This window comes from Sinocyclocheilus anshuiensis, unplaced genomic scaffold (genome assembly GCF_001515605.1).
Source record: "Sinocyclocheilus anshuiensis isolate Anshui unplaced genomic scaffold, SAMN03320099.WGS_v1.1 scaffold279, whole genome shotgun sequence".
In the NCBI taxonomy this organism is placed as follows: Eukaryota; Metazoa; Chordata; class Actinopteri; order Cypriniformes; family Cyprinidae; genus Sinocyclocheilus; species Sinocyclocheilus anshuiensis.
This window is the reverse complement of record NW_015549591.1, coordinates 593,987-604,736: the sequence shown is the minus strand read 5'-3', so window position 1 is coordinate 604,736 and position 10,750 is coordinate 593,987. Positions and strand designations below refer to the sequence as shown.

The 10,750-nt window shown below is 37.0% G+C and overlaps 1 protein-coding gene across 2 annotated transcripts in view; it reads left to right on the top strand.

The window, feature by feature from the left end:
• Nucleotides 1-5,555: 5,555 nt before the first annotated feature.
• The window catches only part of LOC107658177 (transcription initiation factor IIA subunit 1-like), a 16,139-nt gene continuing 10,944 nt past the window's right edge, over nt 5,556-10,750 (top strand). The window contains exons 1-5 of one of the 2 annotated variants that reach the window (XM_016446639.1): nt 5,556-5,803; nt 7,765-7,866; nt 7,961-8,117; nt 8,210-8,274; nt 8,955-9,030. In XM_016446639.1, the coding sequence (XP_016302125.1) occupies nt 5,774-5,803; nt 7,765-7,866; nt 7,961-8,117; nt 8,210-8,274; nt 8,955-9,030 (430 nt within the window). In that variant the 5' untranslated portion in view covers nt 5,556-5,773. Of the gene's footprint in view, nt 5,804-7,477; nt 7,620-7,764; nt 7,867-7,960; nt 8,118-8,209; nt 8,275-8,954; nt 9,031-10,750 lie in introns of those variants that run through there. The other variant, XM_016446638.1, reaches the window with a different exon arrangement.

The following is a 10,750-nucleotide window of genomic DNA, read 5'->3' as shown; positions in this document are numbered from 1 at the left end:
CGGCTCGGAAGAGAGGGGCGGGGTCAGCAGAGCTCATTAACATTTAAAGGAAAATGCAACAAAACGGCTCGCTCTGAAAAGAGGTTGACGGTAAAAAATTTGTTTTTTTTACACTACCATTGATCAATTTTAACCAAACTATGTTACAGACTTTTCATTAAGACCCTAAAGAATCATATCAACTTGTGGAAAATGGGCATCCGATGACCCCTTTAATGATTTATTCAAAAATAAATAAAAAATGCAATTCATATATACAATGACTTGAATACACCTCTTCTAGGATGGGCATGTTTTTAATTTCTGAATTCATTTCGATTTTGGGGCATAAAGTTGAAAATGTCATTGTGATGCAACTGTCCTCATTACAAGTAGTATGGCATTACCTTTTTTATTTCTTTTAAAAAGTAATAACTTTACGTTATTTTATATAATATTTTAACAAAACTGCTAAATCAAATTGCCAGTAAATAAATAAATAACATTTCAAAAAAATTCTATCATTGGGAGGATCCCTGTAGACCTTTATGTGTGTCAGTAAGTCTCTTAAAATATCAGATAATTTGACAATTATATGACAAATGTATCATTAGGAACACTTTTTAACTTGAAAAATGTATTTAACTTTTATGATTAAGATGTGTACACTCATGTACACATGTATTTAAGGTGTAAAGAAAATATATTCTTTTTATTAATTATTGGTTACTTACACCACATGACCTTTTTAGAGTCATTAAATTGACTTTTCTTGAAAATGGTGTAAACAAATACAAAAAGTACTTAGCATGTTTTATTATGTCATTGACCCATTTATTAAGCAGCAAATGTTTTGTTTAAAATAGCCTGTGTCCAGTGCATAACAAATGTAAAGGTCGAATGCAATATGCCAATTATCTCTTAGATGCCTGGTGTTTAAAACATTTCTGGTGTTAGTTCTTATTTGAAGCACATTAAAACTAATCTTTTATGAAGCAATGTGTCACAAAAGCCTATTGTGTTGCCAAAATGTTGGTGTTTTTTAAAATTAATTTGTATTATTATTTTCAATCTTCACAATCCAAGCAATTTGTCCTGTCAGGATAACACTGTAAAAAGTTATTCCCTTTTTTCCACAAAAGGCAGTTTTTGCCTGTTTTTCAGTTATATTGCATGGGTGCTTGTACATAAGAAAGAAGTATTTCCTTTTCTAAATTAAAGATCATGTAAGATATTTAGCATGAGGCATGGCTTATTTTCTTATGAGAAAACAGAGAGAGGCGTCTCTTAAAGCGTAGGTTTCTTTCTTTACTCTTTTTTTTTATTTTTATTGTATCTCTCTTCTGCGGCAGACAACTCTTCCGAAGGAAGAGACTTCACGAAAACCCATTAATAAACAGATCTGCCTTGTATTGAATATCAGGTGAAACTGATTTTGCCTTTTTTGTGGTCCTCGGTTCGGTTTCGTGGTCCTTTTTCCAATTCATTGATGTAAGTGTTCAAATGTTGTTAATAATCAGTGTTGGATGACCTGTCAATCTGTACACCCTTTAAGGTTGTGCCTGCCTTTAGTTCGTGTGCTTGGATGTCTGTTCTGTTCTTTTGTAATGGTTCGATACTCCGTCATTTTCATTGTGCAATCTGCAGCATTGATATCATAAATTGTACTGAAATAGTTTGACAAGGAATTAGAATTGGCTTTAGGATAATCCCTTATTAGCATGATACTTCGCGATCGACCTTGGCTTGTCTTTATATTTTGCTTCCAGCCCTCATCAACTTGAACTTCATCTGTGAATCTGAATGTCCAAGTGTGTGAGGGTGTCCTACAGTAGTCTTAAAAGCAATATGTTTTTAAAATGTAGATGAGCTTGTTTCCTTATCTGAACAGATTTGGAGAAATGTAGCATTACATCACTTGCACAAGTAATCCACATGACTCCAGTCCATCAATTAATGTATGGTGAAGCGAAAAGCTGCTTGTTTGGAAGAAACTAATTCATCATTAAAGCATATTAACTTTAAACCGTTTGTAAACGGTGGTTGATGTGTGCATATTTCTCTCCTGATTCAGATGAGACGACTTTTTCACTGGTGAAAGCAATATTATGGATAGAGAAATTAAAAACGCCCTAATGATGGATGTTTCTTATAAACACACAGATTTTCACTTTACAGGATGCTAACTGATGGATTGGAGTGGTGTGGATTACTTGTGAATTATTGTGATGTTTTTATCAGCTGTTTGGACTCTCATTCTGACGGCACCCATTCACTGCAGAGGATCCATTGGTGAGCAGTTGATTTCTGCTAAATTTCTACAAATCTTTTCTGATGAACAAACAAACTCGTCTACATCTTGGATGGCTTGAAGGTGAGCAAATTGTCCACAAATTAACATTTTTGGGTGAACTATTCCTTTAATGTTGTTCTGAAGTGTTTTGCTGGCTGCAAAAGGGTGGACATCTGTCAGTGTCATACATATATTTGCTACACAAAATCGATCCCAATGTTTACACGCTGCTTCTGCTTTATGAATGAATCGCTTTATGAATGTTATGTGTCCCCAGGGGAGCATAGCACAGATAAACAATTTAAAACACTTCAGCTCAATATTTCAGCACTTTTTAAAATAGTAAAATAGGACTATTTGTCTTCGGCAGGGGGTCTAGTGATGGAGCAGCACTGTAAGTGTGAGTACGATGTAAAATAAGAGACGTACTCTGGGTAGGCCCTACTTTATTTGACCTGGATATAGGCAATAAACTGCTGCTATACTGTTTTGCTTTAAATTTATGCCAGTCCCATAATATGCCATTTGTTTTGTGTACCAAAAAACATGATTTGTTTTAAACTGACTTGATGGCTAAGATTCATACAAATCCATGTAAGACAAAAGGGGGAGAAAAATATGCGTGAATTATTTATTGGAAAACTCTCACTGCCTCTGAAATTATGTGTGAAATAATATAAAGGGTTTGTCAATGTTGTTGATGTTGTTTGTTTTTGCCAAATATGTTTTCGTCCTTGTACTTACGTAAGCCACTAGTGGTCTGGTATGATTTTTAGAGCACAATGGAATCATGATGAATATGTATTTGACCAGGTCTATTTTCAAAACACTCAGATGCCAATGCTGTACGAGTATAAAGCTGTCTATTTCCTTGGTGTGCAATCATATTGCCAAAGAACAAGATCAAACTATTTCATCAATACATGTAAATAACCACATTGTCTATATGACAATAAATGTCACATCACGTTGTTACTTTTCCACATATTTCTCCTGAAACTTAAAATAATGTTTATGTAATGTATTGTCTTCCAGTTGCAATAATAAAAAATATCAGAGTTTTAAATAAGTTGTTTTCATTTATTTATATTCTGTAGTAATTCAGTTATCAAAATTATATTATATTATATCTCATATATCATATCATATATTCCAGCTAACGGAACTACATTTTTATTTTATATATATATATATATATATATATATATAAGTTGTCTGGTCTTTAATAACGTTCTCAAACGTTAGCAAAAACGTTATACATAACATTCCCATAATATTTGCAAAATTATAAAAATGCAGTAAACGTTTCTAAAATGAGAAGATTCAAAAATATTTTTAACCTAATGGGAACATTAGCAAAACGTTTTTATAACATGTTTTGTGAACTGAGATTTTATATCATCACCTTTACAGAAACCATTTTGTTTATGAGATGTCCTTTGTGTGTGTGCGTGTGTGTGATTTTGTCTGCTTTAACTGCAGTCTTGACTGATTTATCCCATGATTAAGGTGACTTGATTGCTCTGAGTTTGGGTGTGGCTAATGGGACTTAATGATGGCTGTATGCAACTGGAGCTTTATTCATAATTAAAGGCAATACAGGCTTAATCAGCAGCCACCAGCTCCCTTTGCTCACTGGAGCCCATCTCTGTTGCTATGCAACTCCAGGAGCCATAAGCAAGCAATCTGTGCTTGATACATTTTATTAGTCTTTGTGTTGAGTCTTTATGAGTAAACCACTACAGGTGTGTTTTATACCTTTAATAATTTCATTTTGAGTGACTTTTCTTGCTTGAAAGACAAGCCAAAAATGTCATAGTACAGGACGAAATGCAAAATGCATAGAGAGAGTGTTTCATTTTACATTAAGTAAAATGAAAGTGAGTGAAATTCATTTAAAGAGAATTTAACATTACATCACTTGCTCACGAATGGATCCTCTGCAGTGAATGGGTGCCGTCAGAATGAGAGTCCAAACAGCTGATAAAAACATCACAATAATCCACACGACTCCAGTCCATCAATTAATGTTTTGTGAAGTGCAAATCTGTGTAAGAAATAAACTTAGACTGCTGATTTCAGCAAAAATATGAGTCCTCTATCCATATTGCTTTCTCCAGTGTTAAAGAGTCTCGGCTGAATCAGGAGAGAAATATGCATTGATCAAGCACTGTATAGAATCAAAAACAGTCACACAAAAAAAAAAAAAAATATATATATATACTTTTTTTTTAATCTGCAATAATTCACAATGAAACACAGCGTCTCCACAACATGGCAGCGGCGGCAGCAACAATACTACAGCGAGAATCAAAGTTACGCCTTCTTTCTTTGCGTGAACATTTGGGCGGCGTTATGCAAATCTTCCCACATAGTGACGTAGACATGTGGGGGCGTGTTAGAACGAGCCTTTTTAGGTAGGCGTGGTTGACTCTTAACTTTTATAAAGAGTATCTCTCTGAATTTGAGACTTTAGTCTTTGCAACTTTACAGATCTTCTTTATGCACCAAGAGCTTGTAACACTCCAAAGAGAAAGGAAAAATTTAAATCGCATCATATGACCCCTTTAAATCTGAACAAAGATCTGAATGTGGACAATCCTCTTCCTAGTGAGGCAGTAAAAATACTCAGTTCCTTTATTTAAACTTCTTGAAATATTTAGGCCTATCTCCAAAAACGTTGACGCTGTTAGTTATTCCTACTTATTTAACAGTGCTGAGAAATAAACCTAAATCTAAAACACATGCATAAGAATGTTTAAAATTAATCTTGGGATATAAACCAGTTGCTCATGGAGTGGTACATATTGCCCTCGTGTGGTGAAAATGGTAACTCCTTTAGGCTTTTGGAGCATACATTTCTCCATAACTAGTTTTAGTCATTTACATTTTGCTTATATTGTGCAATTTAAGCATAACTAGAAAATGTGATGCAAATTTTGATGTTTTGACTAAAGCATTTCCTTAAAGTTTAAAATTGTTTTAAAAGCATAAAGGTTGACGTTTTTATATCATTAGGCATGCAGATTGGCAGAAAGGCTAATAAATAAATTTGGTGACAATAATAATAATAATAATAATAATAATAATAATGACACACACACAAAGTAATTAACAATCGTACAATCGTAACAACTGGTCTTTTTTCATGTTTATCCAGCTTCCAAGGCGAAGGGCTGATCCAGGATCTGCTGACTAACCGTGTCACGTCTGCAGCAAAACCGCGTTGAAATCTCGCGATATTTCGCCCAGTGCCTGCTTGACCCTGCCCTGTGTCTCGCGCAGCTCCGTATATAAAGGCGGAGGACCGGAGAAGACGGACGGCTGGGGAGCAGCAGCCCTGGGACTGTGAATAAGACCGTAAACAGCTGTGTTTTTATTTCCAAAAACTTTAACCGGCAATTTTTAAAAACGTTTTAGATGTTTCCGTGCTTTTTTTAAATGCTTCTTGGGGTTCTTGCTTGATATTCGCGGTGTGTTTCTCCCCTCACTGCGCTCATAATGGCGAGCTCGGCTAACTCGAACCAAGTGGTAAGGATCAGACAAACGGCACTCATACTCCAAATCACACACGTGTCCAAGCATTGTAGTTAGACGCAGCGCATTTTAACCAAACCCACACTTGGCATTTTCAATAATAAAACATGTTAGTCACACGTACACATCAAATCTGGTCCATTTGAGCTCTTTTTTTAGGGAAGTGTGTGAGTGTTTGCTGACAGGGAGAAAACACAGTGGCTCTGGTCCATTGCAGTAAGCTTTATGGTGTCTTAGAAAACGCATTTCTGTGAAACTAACACGGACTTTGTTACGAGTAAAAAGCTGTGGAAAATAAAACGTTGGCTCGCTTCGTGTAACTCGATATTAGTGTGTTACTAAAGCACCCTTTGAGTCTGAAAATGTACCAAAACAAGTTCAGTATGTGTGCGTGTATATCAGAGTTGTGTTTGGTGCCCTGCGTGTTTAAAACGAAAATCTACATCACCACAATCTTATTTTAACGAGGTGTACATAACCCCCCTATATTACCAAATCCCATGCATATAACCCCAAATATGAGCCGGTTTTCACAATAAAGCAGGCTGACGGAAGCCTGTCCGCTGAGCGCTACAGTGCGTGCGAATGCCGTTTCATCATGGCTACCGTCGCCCTTCTCTGTCTGCGTGTCTCTCCGCCTCTGACCCTCCTTCTTTCAGACGCCCGGTTTTATACAGCCATACCGGCGCTCTAATATAGTCTCGGCCCGGGATGGGAAGGTGCTACTCGGCGCTACGTCACCGGCTCTGCATATAAACACCAGACCGCGGCGCTTTAAATAGTGAGCCGACGGGACGCGCGACACGGACACGGACCGCGAGCCTGCTGCTTGTTTTCCGTTTGAGCAAAAAATGTATTAGTGGCGCCATAGCGGTAGTGGTTTCTGGGTAACGTTAGAGAAAGACATTTTCTTTCTCATTCCGGATTAGCGCTGCATCCGGAACTGCACGCGTTTTGAAGATTGTTTCTTTTTTTCGGTTTCGTCGTGTGCAGTTAACCGTGGCGCGGATGCATCGCGTTCGGACGCGTTATCTGAACGCTTTGCGTGTATTTATAGCGCTTCGACTCCGATCCGATTAGCAAATGGTGATTGAGGAGTCAGGCTGAAATCCGCGGATCGGTTCGGTTCTGTTGAACAATTCATTTCGAAGAACTGGTGTTTGTTACGTAATTACGTCATCCCCGGTGTTCCTTCAAACCCTGAAGTGTTACTTTTTTATTTACTTTATTTTTATTAAACAATTAAACAACTATAAATACATTATAATAGAATCTCAGAAAATATAACATAGAACAAAAAAAATTGCAATCTAAATAAAACAAAACAACACAATAATCAACAGTGAAGTAAAAGTGGGGAGAAAAAAAAGTGTTGTTACTCTCGAAGACGAGCTTTACAATAAAGCCACATCTAGGCACATGTTTCATATGTTTATTGCTTTGTTACTTTTTTGTCCTTTGTCCCAGTTTGGTTTGTTGCAGACTCAAAGTATTTTAGAAACAAAAAAAAAATTGTATTTAAAAAAAAAAAAAAAAGCTTACATTTTTTTTACAGACAATACAAAAATGTATTTTTTGACCTTTTTTTTTTATTTTTTTTTAAACAAACGGTTCGTGTTTTTGATAGATGTCATAAAACCAAAATGTAAACCTATTACTATTGCCTTTATTTTTTTAACATTTCTGCTATTCGACTATTAAAGTAACTTTTTGCCTCATCGGTCAAATTCTCATTTCACTCCAAATCATCGGTTCTTGGCTCATCGTGACATGAATCATGTTGGCAAGAGATTCTTTGTTCATTGTGTCAGTGAGTTGATTCATTTCAGTCCAGTTTTTGAACAAATAGTTTGTGTTGACATTGTGAACCGATTCAACCAACTCATTAAAGAAAAGGACTCGTTGATAATATTGATTTGTTCAGAATATTTTGTTTCAACTTGTTTGCATTGTAGCCTAAACTGTATCGTTCAGTGATGGAGGATGTCATCAGTGAGGTCCGAGAGCTTTTCCTGGATGAGGGAGTGGATGAACAGGTCCTGATGGAGCTGAAAACGGTAAGATGTTTATTGTTATGATGAATATTAAAGTGCTGCACAGATGGATGGTTTATTAAAACCTGTGTCTCGCTGCCCTTCTGTTACTGAGCAGCTGTGGGAGAATAAGCTGATGCAGTCCAAGGCGGTGGATGGGTTTCATACAGGGGAGCAGCAGGTTCTGCAAGCTCAACAGCAGCAAGCCCAACAAGCTCAGCAGATGCTACAACAGACCCAACCACAGCAAGTCCTCCTGCCTCCAGCCCAGCAGGGTGAGGCCCGATCTGAACATGCACTTGTTTTTAGAAATGAAATAAGATCCAGTGTATATTTAATAATAAACTGTTTGTGTGTTTCTTCTCAGCTACTCAGCAGCAGGTCATTGTTCAGGAACCTAAGATCCTCCACCACATGAGCGCTACTGGAATGGTGAGTGTGTGTGCCACATTTGAGCTCTTCTCATTCACATGCTAGTGTTTTGAATATTGAAATATAGACCTTAGGGTAGTGCCATATTTAATCTTTGACAGGAATGAAAACAAGGCTGTGAGGTATAGAAGTACAGTGTGAATGTTTGTACATGTTTTTATCATACAGGAGCTGAAAAAAAGTTGTTCTAAAAAGTGATTCCAATGATGTTGTTCCTCTGTGCCGTTATAGTTGTTTTGGATTTTGCTGTTCTTTTAAATTTAGAACAATTTTTAAAAACTGGCTTTATCGTTATCATCCTTGGTGTGAACGGTCCTTTAGAGTTGACAGCATCACTGAACATTTGCAAACTTTAATGTGGTCTGAACATGCCAGCATCACCTCACCATTACTCACAATCCAGAAAACTCCTACTGACAGTGAATGACTTAAGTGGTTTGGTCACTGTAGTTCCCGGTGTATGTGAACACCCTGTAGGATCAGCATTAATGCCAGCAGGAGAACAGATGGGCGGAGTCTTCCTGGAAAACGCTTTAGACAGAGCTGGGCACTTCAAATTAGATTACACAGCAGATTCCAACAAGGATATTGTTTTTGCTCTCTCACTCTCTCTACCTGATCGTTAATGTATGCGTGTCCTCTGTGGATTCAATTCTTGTTTCAATCTCTTGTTCCACTAGAGTGCAGCAGCCACAGCAGCAACTTTGGCTTTACCCGCAGGTGTATCACCGTTTCAGCAAATTATCACCCATCAAGGTAAGACATTACACTCTGACATGTTCCATAGCACAGTGGTTCTCAACCAGGGTGCCTCAAGATGACTTCAAGTAAATATAAAATTACTTAAATGCATATCTCATTATCATTTTCACTGCCATAATTGGATTTTTCATTTATATAAATGAGTTCATTTTTCACCATACTTCTCGAAGCACGCAATCCCATTATCAGGCTAAAGTTGTTTTTGACTATTACTCATGATTTGTGAGGTTGCTTTGGATAAGTGTCTGCATAACAAATGTATTAATGCGACGACTAATTTGACTGTCGTTTAAACGAAAGTTTTGTATCCGACTAGTCGACTAGTCTAAAAGCAAGAAACCCCCAAAAGATGGTAAGAAAAAAAAAACTGTGCGTGTAGCATTTATAATAGCCTATATTTGAAATACTTAAAATATGAATCACGCTGTCAAATTCCTCAATGAATTCCGCTTGCCGCACACTTGCCTAGCGTTATCATCATTTCATTTTAGGCGGTCGTTAAAAAGAAAAAAAAGAAGAGCATACACTCAATGTCGGTCAAAGCATAGCTTATTTATTCAAATCAGCTGGGGAAATGCAGAACAATGGAAAATCAATCAATAGCCTGACAGAATTCTTCATCTTCATATAACGTTAGCCAACATATTAAAACACAAGTCAAAAACAATAGGAAGGTTTATCAAGAAATAGCATTAAAACTGCTTTTAAAAACGTACTTCGTGTAGGCTATATCCTCTAAAACCAAATCAATGCAACAATGCCCATTTTACTTAGATGCGTTATTTGTTCAGTGAAATTATCAACGTGGTCTGGTGAAAGACGGGACCTGAGGCGATTAACAATACAATTCCTGCACTTGAAAAAACGCGCTCGGCAGGAACTGAAGTCGCAGGCACGCAGAGATAACGAAAAGCAAGCCGATAGAGTTTCAGAAAGCACCTGGACATCCCGCACCACCACCGAAGTGGGTCTTCGTTAGAGGAATAGACGTTGCGGACGGGATCGCAGCACCGGCGGGTTGTAGTGAATGACGTGATGGGTTTATTAAGAGACCAAGTGTGTCACTGGGTGTTGCCAATAAAATCAGTGCATACGAGTACATGCAGCATCTATTACACAAGTAAAAATAGTACTTTTAAAACTATATACTGAAAATTAAGCAAACAAAATTAGAGGACTTAGAGAATTAAAGGAGGGTGTGGATACGATGCGATGAAGTTATCCAATCACAGCAGTGGTGTTTACTTTAGTTTCTGGTAATGCCCCTTTAACTTCTGTTTTTCACAGAGACTGAAAATAAGGATGAAATATGATCATTTTTACAAGCATTGGACCTTTTTGGTGCCAAAAAACTGCAAACTTTAAACTTGACTTGAGAACCAGTATAAAAATCTGGAACTGCATTTCGTGACAACTTCCTTCTCAAAACAATATTTCGTGTCTCCATCATTATGTGGTAAAAAGCTGAGCAGTAAGTGACTGTAAATTATCCCTTAAATGTCTGTATTGTTTAATCTTGTTCATCCGTCTGGCTCAAAGATGCTTGTGTTTAATGAGCTAATAAAATTTCAACTGGCCATCAACCTGTCACTCACATAAAATAACCATCCATTTAGTTTGCAGCGCCCTCTTTCTACAATCCAATCAATTCCTGGTGGACCAAATCAAGTCCTGTCCTCTTTTTTTTTTTTTTTTTTTTTTTGTTTTTTTTCAC